General features: G+C 47.5%; 2 protein-coding genes across 2 annotated transcripts; one reads left to right on the top strand and one right to left on the bottom strand.

The window, feature by feature from the left end:
• The first annotated feature begins 515 nt into the window (after window positions 1-515).
• LOC106651472 (protein twisted gastrulation) lies at window positions 516-4,333 on the top strand. The gene is made up of 3 exons (XM_014369990.2): window positions 516-912; window positions 2,928-3,393; window positions 3,465-4,333. Exons 2-3 carry the CDS (start codon window positions 2,943-2,945, stop codon window positions 3,785-3,787), a joined length of 774 nt encoding a protein of 257 aa, XP_014225476.1. The 5' UTR covers window positions 516-912; window positions 2,928-2,942; the 3' UTR covers window positions 3,788-4,333.
• Window positions 4,334-4,400: 67 nt separating this feature from the next.
• LOC106651468 (adenylate cyclase, terminal-differentiation specific) lies at window positions 4,401-7,832 on the bottom strand. Its single transcript, XM_014369985.2, has 7 exons — window positions 7,522-7,832; window positions 7,126-7,432; window positions 6,821-7,042; window positions 6,501-6,576; window positions 5,517-6,410; window positions 5,232-5,428; window positions 4,401-5,172 (listed from the first exon to the last, which is right to left on the bottom strand). The coding sequence occupies exons 2-7, from the start codon at window positions 7,237-7,239 to the stop codon at window positions 5,071-5,073; spliced, it is 1,605 nt and encodes a 534-aa protein (XP_014225471.1). The 5' UTR covers window positions 7,240-7,432; window positions 7,522-7,832; the 3' UTR covers window positions 4,401-5,070.
• Between the last annotated feature and the right edge of the window lie 7,007 nt (window positions 7,833-14,839).

The following is a 14,839-nucleotide window of genomic DNA, read 5'->3' as shown; positions in this document are numbered from 1 at the left end:
TTTGTCTCCGGCCGATCGAGAGTAAGAGTAAGAGAGCACATGATGCAGGTAAAGCCCGGATTGCGCCGAGTACAGCGGAGAGAGAGAAAGAGAGAGAGAGAGAGAGAGAGAGAGAGAGAGATGGTAAGGAGATACACACGCGCGCGCATATTATAGGAGCCGCGAGTCGAGATCGGCCTCTCGCTCCTGCACAGGTAGCAACGAACAAAGACGGAGATACAGAAAGAGAGAGAGAGAGAGAGAGAGAAGGAAAAAATGACTAAAACCAGCTCCGTCTCGCTTCTACCCACGTGGAAATTCGAGTTTCCAGCCGACTCGAGTGGGGACCTTCTCTCTCGCTCGCGATCGAGCAGCAACTCGTAAGGAATCTTGTGTATGTTCTTATATGCTCGTGCGTGTGTATGTGTGGCAGCTATACGCGAGAGTGGCCGAGTGTCCACCTCTCCGCGATCCCTCGCTGCCGCCGCTGCTGCTGTTGCCGCATTACTTGCTACACACACTGAGAGTGGCTCGTTGAGTCGCACGCGCCGCGACACACGGCAGCTTCCCAAGTCAGCGAGTCTTCCTTCGAGACTCAGTCCGCAGGCGACGTTCTCCACTTATCCGTCTGCCTCTATATAAACGCATCGCGTACCATTCACACATTCTCATAGAATTCATTATTTACTCACAACACACATAGTAAGTTATTTAGGGAGAATTTTCTTACCGAATGATAATGTACCAAGTAGTGGAACTCGAGTGAGCTAATTTTCTCGCTCGGCGTTCTCCTCGTCCACGAGCGGAGCCTTTTCTTTTATTCGAGTGTCGAGTCGTGTCCGAGTGTGTCAGTGCATTGATTTGTTTGTTGTTGTGCTAACGACCGGAGAGAAGACCTCGACGACGAATTTTAATCGAACTCGGCGGTGACAGGTGTGTACCCACATAACATCGTAAATATTCCATGCATAATTATCGCAGTGCGTATGAAATAATACTTTGAGATTGAATGCGATATACATATTTCCGTACCGATCGTTGGTAAAATGTCCGAGCCGAGTCTGCGATCCTGCGCCGCTGTGCAGTTATAATTTTTCGGACGTCGAGCCAAAGAAAAGGATGAGGATGATGATGATGATACTGCAGATGATTATGATTATGCGCCGCATCAGGTGGTCCTCGAATGTTTGACCGTTTAGTCAGACGAGACCGAAGGAGCGGAGTATATATATATGCTATATATGTGTAATATACATCTTGGGAGCTCAAAGAGAGAAAGAGAGACGGAGATAGGCGCCTCTATATGTGTGTGTATATTATATACTCGATGGGTGTATGTATATGCCTTGAGAGGGAAGACGGACGAAAATAAAAAAAATAAGTAGCAACAGAGGAGATGAAGATATTTTACCTACCTGCTGGTTCCACGAAACGATGTTGAGAGAGGGAGAGAAACAGAGAGATCTTCTTTTTTTCAATATGTAATTTCCGGACGCTACTCCGAAAGATATTATAGCTTTATTTTCACTTTTTCTTTTCCTTCTTTATTTTATTTTTTTTGGTATTTGTTTTTTTACCGACATATATCGGATAATCCTGCAGTCAAAAAAAATGCCGACGAGATATGCATCTTCAAAATCTTTACTTGAATTGGATTGCTTAGCCTCTCGAAATTTCATTTGCCGCAGCATCGATTACTTACAATAACGCATACACATATTAACAAACTCGGAACGTTGCGTACGCGCCGCGCACACTGCGTTGGTATCAAAATTATTGTATTAATTTTCCTGGGTAGATATAATAACGCATTATAAACGTTTGATCGGCAAACGAACGAACGCATTGTATACATGTAGGAATAGGCAATGAACCGATGCCGCAGACTTTCACACCTTATAAAAGTCCGCTTGCGAATGTATTTATAGTTTTAATCGATGCACGCATTAGCTCAAATCGTTCGAATACTTTACGCTATATAAGCGGACTTTAATAATAATTACATCAATTATTTAGCCGCCGCCGCCGCGCGATAGGTATGTAACGCGTATTATACCGAATGAATTGAAATAATAACGAGAATATTAGGCGGGGCTCGCTATTAACATTTGAGAAATTCACCCCCTGCGCGACTCCGCGCACTGTATATCGGGTATACATTTCGCTTAATTAAACCGTGATTCATTGAGCTACGCGCGCGCGCCTGCTAAATTAATCTTGAGAATGTCAATATTGCAGCGCTCGGGTATAAATTTTAAGAAATTGAAATATACGCTCCGAGCTCGTGCACACACTGAGTATTCTCTCTCTCGGGCTCGAATTTATGCATATGTGGTGCGCGGCTTGCATTAAACACGCGCGCGGCTGCTGCTGGCCCGCACAGCTTGATTGGCGCGTATACAGTTCAGAGCGCGGCGGTGGCAGCGGGAGAGAAACGCAATTAATACAGTAGTAGCCGTAGCACAAACCTCTTTACCTAAAATGTAATTATCATCCAATCGCAGCTCATTATGGGTCCTCTCAATGGATTGCGCGACGTCGCTCCCGCACGATAATCAAGAGGATTTGCCGCAGTAGCTGTGCAGCTGTTGCTCATGCTGCTCTCTCTCTCTCTCTGCTGATCCTCGCGATGTTCAGCTGTTCAGCCGTATCCCTATACTCGTACATAGCGATCGATTTGCATCCATTGCGTACACATATTCGGCTCAGCGACTCTTCTCTCTCGAGTCCGCGTATGAAATTCCAAGCAAACTACTTATAGCATAGTATATGTTTTCCCTTTTGGCCGGTCTATATATGTTCCGCCGACGATTCGAAGAAATCGTAACGCTCCAACGTACTTTGCGTTATTATTATTGGTCTCGGGCTACGAGCGAAACGTGACTAATGGCCAGTAATTATGAATGACAAAATTATATTAAATGCGTCTTTGACGTTTATCGTTGCAGACACTCTCGCGGACGATGTCGGACTCAGGGCGCCGTGGCGGCATGCGGCTTGCCGGCCTCGCGCTCCTAACCCTGCTGATGCTCACGACGAGCGTCGGCTGGATCTACGGCTGCAACGAGGCCATCTGCGCGAGCGTCGTCAGCAAGTGCATGCTGACTCAGAGCTGTAAGTGCGACCTCGTCACCTGCACCTGCTGCAAGGAGTGCTTCTCCTGCCTGTCCTACCTCTACGACGAGTGCTGCTCCTGCGTCGATCTCTGCCCCAAGCCCAACGTCACCGACAATCCACTCAGCAAAAAGTCCCACGTCGAGGACTTCAACGAGCCCGTGCCCGGACTCTTCCAGGCTTTGACGGCCGAGGCCGACCCCCACGATCGTTGGCTCACCTTCACCTATCCCGTGGACTTTGACATCAGTCTCTTCCTGGCCAAGCAGGACAGCAGCAAGGACACCAAGTACCACCTGCGTGAGTAAACCCATAGATGTCGGTCGATCGCTCGAGCCGATCCCTTATTAATCGAAGTATGCAATGGTCAGTTTCAGAAAACCCGGACGCTGAAAAGAATCACTCGCTGAAGCCGAACGTCATGACGGTGAACTGCACCGTGGCCTACATGTCCGAGTGCCAGTCGTGGAACAAGTGCCGCCAGGCCTGCCAGAGCATGGGCTCGTCGAGCTATCGCTGGTTCCACGACGGCTGCTGCGAATGCATCGGCGACACCTGCATCAATTACGGCATCAACGAGTCGCGCTGCAAGCTCTGCCCCCTCGACAAGGACGACGAGGCGCGCGACCCCAGCAAGGACCAGTACGACGATTACGGACAGGATGACGAGCTCGTCGAGGATGAGATCGATTGAGGAAGGATCATCGCAGAGCAAAGTATGATCGTGCGTTGAGCAAGCATGAGAAAAGGGATGATATAATGGGGCGGCAGTTGAGCTCTCCTTACTGCTGCTGCTGCTGCACGGTTGAGCGCGAGAACTGTAGATGAAGTGAGCGACGATTGAAAGAACTCGTAGTCTAGTCACGTTTGTTTGTTTATATACGCTAATTGTTTGTTTTGTTCTGTTCGTTAACGAGAAAAAAAAGAAGGAAGAAGAAAAACGGCCAACGCCAATTTTTACTTTAACACGTCTTTTGTACAGCTGCTGCGCGTGACTCTGTATGCTTAAATAATTTTAGCGAAACCTTGTTTATTTATATAGCAATCGATGGTTTTTTTTTTATTATCGTATAATTTTGATACGCTCATGTAATGAGCCTTTTTTATAATTTCAATACAACTCATATTACGTGACGCGTTTGTATGTGCGAATTCGTACATATTACATATATTTTTCTCTCTATATATATGACTATATAATAATTGTGCCATTCATTTCGGAGATAAAACTGTACATGTATATTTATATATAAACATTATTTTACTGTAACATTGAAATGTTTTTTTGTGTATTTTCACACTTTTTTCTCTTATATCGTGAGTGCGCGTGTTTTTATATTTTTCCATTTAGTATTAAGCATACACGTGCGCGCAAAACACATTTGCTAAATTATATTTATATAATATCATAATCCGAGTATATCTTATTTTATGTTATGTATTTGCTTCTGTGGCACTCGCGCGCATATGTATGCCATAGTTTGGGAACATTTCTTAACGCTAAAATACATCCATGTTTTAGACATAGTCGATTTTTTTTTGTTTTCCTTCGATTGTTCATTTACAATATGCTAAATTGCCTCCTCTCTTGTACATTGTGTGTATAATAACTCGTAACTATACATTCATACGTGTACACGTTATAGAATATTCATTTTTTTGGCAGTTGTCAAGTGTGAAATGTACAGTATATAAGTATTACAATACGATTTAAAAATAGCCTCGTTAATCATTATTGGGAGAACGCGCATATATAATCATATCGTAGTATGTAAGCTGTTTGTAAGTTTTTTTCTTTTTTTCTTCTCTTTTTTCCGTAAAGTAAAATTAAAACTCAAACTTTGCGTATTTATATGTACGTAAAGTGTATAATATATATTGCATCTTTGGTGTTGATTTGGCATGTTTCAGCTATGGCCGTCTGGTCGTTAAGAAATCGATCCGCAAGTCGAAGGGGATCTCTCGTTCGTCTTAGTCTTAGATTATCGAGTCATCCTGAGCCTCGGTGCTCTCGGGTAATTTGATGAAGGGCAGATCGTTGCCACTCCACATCGAGTACAGGTTCGATCGCACCGACTCCTGAAATCGAAAGAAATGAAAGAGACACGTATAAAAAGGTCGAGCGACGATCGGCTTACCCCTGCACCGGCTGCGCTCTCCGAGCCCGAGCGGCTGTGTACCGATATGCACGAGTCCGTGGACGAGCTGTTCTTGCGCGAAGAGAGTAGGTCGACGACGCCAGGATCGGACTCCCGATGGCAGCTGTAATCACTGTGATGCGAGTGGATGCTGTCCTTGCTGTCTCCGTGGGCACTGCCGCTTCCTCCGCTGTGCTCTGCGAAACAAAACGAGTCCCCCGCGTGAATACTTTACCGATCCCTTGGTCAAATATCACAATAAATACCAACGGAGCGAAATCTCACCAGAATCCCGATGACTGTGGTCGCTGTCGCGCGAGTGATCGCTCGAGTGCGAGTGATCGTGATGATGGGTAGGCCAGCAGTTGCGCAGCGACGAGCCGATGGGCCTCGAGTCGGGCCAGCAGGAGCCCCCGCCGGAGGAGACGTCGTAGCCGGCGTCGTAGGTGGTGAGAGTCAGTCCGGGCGCGGCTTGATGCTGAGTCACGAGGATCTGCTGATGATGGCCCGTGGACGACACCCTGATGCCGGGCTTGCACGACAGCAACTGGATGGCCTCCCTCAAGCCATCCTGACTGGCGTTCTGTTGCTGCTGTTGCTGCTGCTCTCGTTGCTGCTGCTGTTGCTGTTGCAGGCTGTAAGGACTCTGTTGCTGCTGCTGGGACTGCGGCTGGTTGTGGAAGTGATGGTGATGGTAGTGATGATGGTGATGCTGCTGCGGCTTCGTCCCAGCACCAGCAACGCCACCGCCGCTGTTCCACAGCGAGTCCGGAGTGGTGGACCTGCTGCTGTTGCTGGCCTGATTCTGATGGGACATCTGCAGGGGCATGGGCACCTTGAGCCTCGTGCGGCCCTCCTGAACCTGACGCGGCCACTCGCTCACGTGGCGACAGTCCCACGGCATGGACCAGCGTCGGAGGGTCTGGTCGCCGGACTCGCTGCCGCTGCAGCCGCTCATCTCGGCCGCTGCGGTCTCCGACCATCTCCGCTGGACCTGCAGTGGAAACAGGGAGTAGGGCAGGGGCGAGCGATGACTGCTCTGCTGCTGTTGTTGCTGTTGCTGCTGCTGCTGTTGAGTCGGTGGCGGTGGCGAGCTGTAGAGACGCTCGAAGCACTGCTGCAAGGCCACGATGTCGCACTCGCTGCCGTCCTGCGAGCACGAGCACTCGGCCATGCTTCCTGCAAATATATTTCGACACGCGTGAAAATCGATCGCCAAAGTAAATTCGCTCGCGGCGAATGCAAAGCGACTGGAAGGGTCGAGCTCACCCAGGCATTTGCAGCACGCGACGCAGAACTGATACTGAAGATTGATGAAGGTCAGCAAATTGTCACGAAGGATGTCCTGCGTAATAAATACATAACAAAGATGGTTGGATTAGCATTTCGTGACTTGGAGGACGCGGCACGAATGACATTATGTACAAATATGCATATCGGTACATGTAATATTTGCGGGAATAATCGATACGTCCACTGATCGCGCGTCGCGCGACGACCTTCGAGTCGATGTACCGCTGGCAATCGATATTCTATAATAAAGTCAGCGGTCGCAGCAGTCCGTGCACGAAGTAGAGGCGCAAACTTACGTGCTTCTCGCCGTCGTTGTCGAGGATCTCGTAGTCCTTCATAGCGGCGTCGACGTGCTTCTTCACGGTGTGGCTGGCGACGTTGGTGGCGCGCGTGAGCTCCTCCCAGCCGGCCAGGCATTGCGTAGTGACTCGGCACTGTGCCATGGTGTCGTGCACCGACACCAGCGTCTGCAGGGACAGCGCTAATCTCGTACCAGCCGAGCACAGTCCGTTCAACATCTGCCCGACAAACAGAGAGAGGCGCCAAAATCTCAAGTTTTATTTTATTTCCGAATGAGTTGCGATGATTGTGAAAAAAGTACCTGCAGATATGTGAGCCAGCTACCGAGGCACTCCTCGACGTCGATTTGATTGTGGGATATTTGATTGTCACTACTGGCCCGGCGATGGCCAGCACCTCCAAGACCTTCTGCCATCCTTTCTATGTATAATGCGTGATATATATCTATAGAAACTCTCTGCCTATTGATACGTATATCTATTTTTGTATGAGTGTACGTTGATATATAGAATAAATTTCGTTATTTGGCCCACTAAAGCTCGACTTGCAACTTGCGACTTGCGACGACTGAACTTTTGCGCTAGCACGAGTTATCTAGCCGAATTGACCTGCAACAATTACAAGGGGGGAGGTGCACCGTGAAATACTGATGGTCGACACAAACAGGTGGAAGTAATAAAAAGCACGAGGTACTGACCTACGGAGGCGTGTAGCGAGACGAGCGCGATGACGACGACGACGACATTCCATTGGCAGGTTGTCAGAAGCGGTCCTGCAGCAGCTCGACGATGTGCCCTCGGTTGCCGTGTCCTGATCCTGGCAACGGCTAATTGGCTGTCGCACTGATTATCGCCCGCGTCCTCCTCCTCATCGTTACCGTTATTGTTGCTCTGCATGGTTTATTCGCGATGATGAATGATCAGGCTGACGATGACGATGGTGCAGTCATGAATGAATCGCGGCGCGCACGTCCTGCACGAGAGGACGGCCAGCGCCTGCGATGATCCTCGACTGCGGTGGCGGCGTCTGCTGCTACAGCTAGTGGCAGCAACCTTTTTAGACTGTGCTTGAACTCTGCGACTGGCTATTCACGAAGCCTATACCTACATGTATATAAGCACTAGGGGGGGCCGAGACTTGTGTCAGTGCACGCAGCCGAGACGATGGGTTCATCGACGCGAGGGTGCGCGCGCTGCACACTGCACCCGCTGCTGTTGCTGCTCATTCCGACTCCCCATCCTTTCGCGCGACTCGCTCCAGCCCTATTGTGTTAGATCGTGCGCCTATGTACCGTGCCTACTCCTGCTGCACTTCATAGACTCGGCCGTGTGTCGTCCTCCGAGTAGGGACTCGTTTTGCGAGGAATCGCTCGTAGCTGAGTACGTTTTTCGACGATGTTTTACCTGATTTTTGAAAAAATAGCGACGTCGCGGAGTAAGCGAGAAATACTCGTTGCGCCGCTTGACAAACCAGCAATCTGAAATAATCCCTGCCTCACCGACGCCGATAGTGGACTTTTCACTTTACCACCGCCAGATATAGTCGATTGCTTCGAGCACAGCTGGACCTCGCTGAGGAAATAGCGCGTGACGCTGACTATAGCGTACTCGATCAGCGAGCTTTCGTCGTTTCGGGGAAATCCACATTTTGTCATATATAATGGCAATATCGATCGATCTATACCGCTCTCGAGCAAAGACCATTTCTCCGCAGCGATGGATAATAAAAACAAAAACCCGTCGGACGACTGCGCGCATTTCTAATGTCGCATCGTTAAAACGTCGAGCCGCCTCGAAAGTGATAAACGATTTTGTTGCCTTTTTTTCGTATATAATTACGCGCGTGCGGCACGACGAGCGGAGAGCTTTCCGATGCATATAATATGTATACGTGCGCACGTATCGTAAAAATAGCTCGGACGCGCGCGCGTGAAAGCTAAAACGAATAGTGTGCGAGGAAAAAGCCGTCGACGACGATTTCACGCGCGTTCGACTCGATCCTGCGCCGATTCCCTCTTGCACCAGGTATATGGATAATTAAAATTCGAATCCCGAAAAGAACGTCTCGTATCAATCATATGCCATTTACGTTCATAATTTGATAAACATCGCGCGTGGAGGCTGCGAGCGTCTCGCGAAAGCTCGAGCGAATCTAGAGCGAATATTGGATGCGAAGCTATTTAGAGGATATGCACGTGTTCCAGGCGTCGACGCGTAATGAGAAAACGAGTTTTAAACTGGCTTCACTCAACGGTGAACAAATAAAGTTAAACTGGTGTACTTGAATACTTTGTTGGTAATTTATCGGCGAGACTGTATTATTTGTCCGTTTAAACTGTCATTGCTGTCGAATATAGTTTCTGCGACTTAAAAAGTACAAGTCGATGATAATTATACCGTACCCAAAAACCAAACGAGATTCTCGCGTTGGTTACCGATGCAGATAAGAAAGTGATTTTCATTGAGAGTTCTGACTTGGAATTAGCCATTTAATCGGTATCGCCAGTAGAGCGATCTTTAATAATTTTTTTTTACAATACACATGTCATTTGAATGGAATCAGAGGATACGAGGATTTGCATATAATTGAACACACCCTGTAGTCGCGTTGCTACCGTTGCCTTTTCTCTCTCTGAACTTTCGCGATATGAAACATAATGCAAACGGTGATCATTGCGCCTTTTTTATTTACTCCAACAAATATGGTTGTCTTTGAGCACGTAAATCAGTCACTTCCTTGCTGTATTATTTGTCGCATGGTTGCTCGCGATGCTCATTCAACGACGGCATTTCGAACAAAAACAAAGTTAATGGATTATTTTGCAGGCTCATTTTGCAATCGGCATAACTCTGGTAAAGTGTGAATTATTCAAAGTGTTTATCGCATGGCGGGCAGAATTTTGCGAAACAATGAGCGACTGTCCAGCTTCACAGTAGAGCTAAAAAGATTAATCGAGCGAGAGTCTAGTCATAGACCCGAGCTACATATCCAAGTTCTATACGAGTGCGAAAAGCACAAAGGAAATGATGGATGTGTAGCAACACACCAGCGTGGCGCGCGCGTACATTGCATATAATTTGAGCGTTCGCATGTATAGTAAAAGCTTATAATATAATGTCTGCGCGGATCGTTCTCGAGCTCGTTCATCAACGGCACTACCGGGAGAGCAGCTCAAAAAAAGCATCAGCAGCAGCCAAGAAGAGGCTGAAAAACGTACAAATAACAATCTTGCGGCGCATTGCGCGATCCGCGCGTTGTAATATGTACCGCAAAGCCCATGATAGAGCCCATTTGTGCAACGGTATTCGTTTCGGAAGAGACTCGGCGCGGCGCGAACTTGTTCGGCAAACAAGGCTAGGGATATATAGGTAGCGCGTGTATAATCGTCGTAAACAGCTGCTGTTTACAAGTCGACTACTGTCTTAAAGCAGTAGCAGGTCTATTATAACGCATCTGCGCGCTTGCGACCATACCGATTGTGCCGATGGGACGCGTCGTTTAACTGCAGCGGCAAGTGCGCAGTTGTAAAAAATCTCGTGGTTGAACTCCGAATAACAGAGATTAGACTAACTCTACTTTTTGCTCGATTCCGCTCACGAAATTCGACCTATATACATTCAAAGAAGCATGCAGCGCCTCGGAGCGATCCTTTTTTTTCTCGCTGCTACCATCGCTGGTTGTTGTTTCGGGCGTAAAATACGTATCGTGTGGGCGCGGGTAATAAAAGCCACCATTTGACACAGTTTCAGCGCGGTTGTTGGGTCAGGCCTGCACGCAGAGTTGAAAAGGGCCGAGCAGCAGCAGCAGAGGCAGCTCCTTTGTGAAATCGGGCCCCCGGAAGAGCCGACAAAAGAGAAAAGAAAAATAAACCCGCGCCGCGAACTGAAATCATCGCGTACATATACTTACTCGCATTTAGTCATAATTAATAGATGTACATATGAGAGCGCTGTATACAACAGCACGGATGAATGAAGTCCTCGAGAGCTGTTGAGCGAGCGAGCGCGAAAAGAAATGAAAAAGATAATATGCGTGCACGCACGTGAATCGCTGAATGAGAAGAATTATACACGGCTCGCGCGAAAGAGTACGTACACACACACATTCGTATACGTATAGAAAAGCGTCGTCGTCGTCGTCGTCGTCGTCGCCGTCGTGCAAAGGAGAAAGAGTGCGAGTGAGCGAGAGAGAGGATCGACCTTAATCGCGCTCGCGCACACATACGTACACGGCAGCCGACTGTGTATGTGTTTGTTGGTATAATATTGTGTGGAGGGACGCCGGTCGAGCCGAGCGAGAGAACGTGATCGTCTACGTACGTACATATACACACACACATATAAGCAGGTAAGCGGAGTGAGCCAGGTATAGCTCGGTGAAGGGAGCACTTTGGCTCTCAGTCTTTCTCTCCTCGAGCGAGCGAGCGAGCGAGGCAACAGCAGCGAGAGGCCCCGTGGCCGCAGCAGTGTGCAGTGAGCTCTCGAGCGCGCGCTATGCCAACGGAAAGCGCGAACAGTCGTGCCACGACGAGACCAAAGACTCCGATATCAACAAGAACTGCTTGACGTATTATTATTTTGACAGGTGCAAGCAACGACTCGTCGTTGTCCTCGTCGTTGTCCTCGTCGCTGTGTGGACTTTCGGAGCGGTATACGAGGCACGAGGTGAAATCGTCCCGTGTGGCAGTCCGCGCCGATCGCGATACATCGCAGTGCTTCGCGAACCTCCGCGTGCCTTCCGCGTGCAAATATTGCCATAGCAGCTGTTGTGTGTGCAGTCTCGACTGGTGAACTCGACCAACGAATGCACGAGTAGCATACGCGTAAGAGTGCGCGATGTGATTGGTGCGCGACGAGCAACGCCGATTATCCGTGTAACAATAATAATACTATACGCACACGTGCAAAATATTTCGTCGAGCTGTGTGACTGCGGCTCGCGTCTGCATAGGACGACTGTGCGCATACATACAGCGAATGAGAAAGAGAGAAGAGGCGTATATATTACGCGCATACTCGACTGCTCTCAACCTCGACTACGGCTGCTGCGGCGAGCTACCTACGCTTTCCGCAAGCTCGACATTGATGTAATATACGCAGGGATATAGGAAAAACGACACGAGGAGCCGAGCTCCAGACACGCAGTGGAGAGATAACGAACCATGAGGACATTACCAACGAATCTGGCCTTAGTCGTTACTCCTCTCGTCTCCTTGTTATTGTTATCAAATGCAGCCTTGGCACAACAAACCGGTACGTACATATCTCTCTCCAGCAGCCCGACGAAACCCACCACGACAAACGCACAACTAGCTGTAAAAGTCCTATTGTTTCGTTAAATTCTCCGAGCTGACGCGCGAGTGAAATTCGCCTAACTAAATGGATATGACCATCTTTCGCACGATTGTATCTTGTGCGCAGGCAGGCACTGCATTTCTCACACCTTTATTGTTAGCTCTTACTGCTACGAACCGTCGTTTCGGCAGGTATATAAGTACGCGCGCGCACGCACGCATGGAAAATTTCATTACAATGCGGTTTTGAACTAACGAAAAAGGACGCGCGGGCGAAAAAAATGCCTCTCTTCCAGTTTCTTCTCGCGCGAAGGAGAAAGAAGTTGTGCATAGTAAAGGTACCACTACAGTAATAGGATCACGCGCGAGCTCGTCGGAGTCGCGTCGACTCTCGAGTTACCTCGATATATCGTGGCCTGAGCCGCGACAAAGTGTGCCTAGCTCGACTGTGTAAGTACGCGCGCGCTCGCGGCTTTTAGGTAAATGTACCGTTTTCTATATATATACACATTCGCCGACATTCGCGCAATGCTATACTACTATTACTATTACTACTACTACTACTACTACTACTACTACTACTACTAAGTACGAGGTGTATGATCCACGGAATGGAGCTCCATGGCAGACCGCGAGCACGCGAGAGTAAAAAAAAGGAAAAAATTACGCACGTACGCGGCAGCTGGCCTATAACGTGCCGTACGCACGTACCAGTAAAAATTGAGCAATTTTTCCGGGCAACGATCCCTCGACTTTCTATACAGCGACTCGGGCTACTAAAATTACGAATCGACCGATGAAAAATCGGCGAAAAATTCGACTCCTCGCGATCGTTTTTGGAGCCGCGCATCGTATTCGTGTCCGATCGATCCGACTCGTTTCACGAATTCTCTACATAATAATGCGATTATCGGACTCGAGCCGGTTTTTCAAACTTGCCATCGGATACACATACACACAAACAGACATACATAGGAAGGCTCGTGCGCGCGTTAACGTATATTCCGCCTACGGTCGGAGTCACGACGCCTGCCTCGAGCTGCTGCTGCTGCTGCTATATTGCCGCGAAAGACTTTTCTACCTCCATTGCTCGAGGTCACGTTCTTGCGCTGCCGCAGAAACGAGCGATTGTTGACGATGATATTTTTTAGGAGTCACATTATTTCTTCTCGTTTTTTTCCCCCGTCGTCGCAGTCATCGCCAGCCTCGATCTTTAGGTATATACCCAACATAGGCCTACTCTACTCTGTCATTTTTCCGCTTCTGCGGTATACTGCTCGCGAGGCCCAATTCGTTCAATGTCGCGTGCAGCGAATTTCGTTGCACAAAGCGCACGACGACGACAGTCGCGGTATACAGCCGGATGCACCGACGAGGGGAAGTACGTTCACCTGACCAGCTGGCGTGGGCCCGAAATTTGCACTCGCGCATACGCTCGCTCCGACCCGAATTTCGAGTAGCGCGCCGTTACATATAAGTATAATGTTGTGTGTACTCGGCTGCTTGATTGTGTCGGCGCTGCGGCTGCAGGGCAGAAAAAACTCGATTTCGATCGATTCTCGCCGAGCGAGCTCGAAAGAAAAAGTCGGTAAATCGGTGAAAGTGAAAATATTTCGTGTCCGTTTTCGTATACATTCTCGATACACGTTGAAAACCGTAAAAGTTCAAAGCCGCTGTACATGGACGCTGTAATAAGTGGAATATTATTGCGCAACGCGGCCCATACCGAGGCTTTTTACACTTATCATATATGATATTTGTTTTTATTCGCTGGCGCAGTAGCGTCTGTCATAATTTATGTTTCTAGTACGGACGTGCGCGCAGCTAGGATACATGCTGCAAGTGCGTTTATGCATGTGTATACAGCTTGTTTGCGCGCATTCAATGACAGTTGCGTTATAAATTCATCTTTTTGTAGTAAAATTTTCATGATTTTTCCAACTAAGAGAAAGTCATAGTCGCGCGACGTGCGTTGTATAGGGTTCGTATATAAATAAATGAAAAGCGACATTTCACCTTACTGCACAGTGTACACATGTGCGATGGCTGTACGTCACGAAATAGCTTTGAGGAAGTATAGTTTTTAACCTCGTAAGTAAACATGCAAAAAATCAATTGTTATCAAGCTGTTAGTTACACAAAAGCACAAACTAGCACTCGTGAATAAATTTATCATACACGAAATTTATATGTGATTTGTTCTTATTATTGTACATTGTTGATCGGAATCGAAAGATAATTGAAAAACAATATTCTATTATTAGATGTACAAAATATACTTTATTTTGGCCGAACTGGATTGTACCTGCTTGAAGAGCTTCTTTATTGACCACTAATTTTTTGAAATTTTTTTCTTGTACGTCCGAAACAAGTTGTTTAGATTGCCGTACGAAGTTAATGAATAAAGTTAATGAATAATAATTGGGTCTACTCTGGTATTCAAATGACTTGTGGCAATCATCAAATTTACAGAGTTTGCTCAAATTAGGTATTGCATTCACAAGATATTGGTGGTCACCTATTTGTTCGAATGATTTATGACAAATGATTTATAAAAAACAGAACATAGTTCAAATCATTTAACTCGCCGATGATTGATTATAAACACAAGTATTTCAAAGTTTTTGGCGAAAATGGAATATTTTTCTGTAAAGTATCGTTTGTGCATCTCCTGCACCTCTCCTCCTTCACCCTACAAAAATTATAAAGTTTGGTGAATTAAT

The sequence above is a fragment of the Trichogramma pretiosum genome, unplaced genomic scaffold, assembly GCF_000599845.2.
Source record: "Trichogramma pretiosum strain Unisexual culture from Peru unplaced genomic scaffold, Tpre_2.0 scaffold76, whole genome shotgun sequence".
Taxonomy (NCBI): Eukaryota; Metazoa; Arthropoda; class Insecta; order Hymenoptera; family Trichogrammatidae; genus Trichogramma; species Trichogramma pretiosum.
The sequence above is the reverse complement of the archived record's forward strand: the minus strand, read 5'-3'. Positions and strand labels throughout refer to the sequence as shown.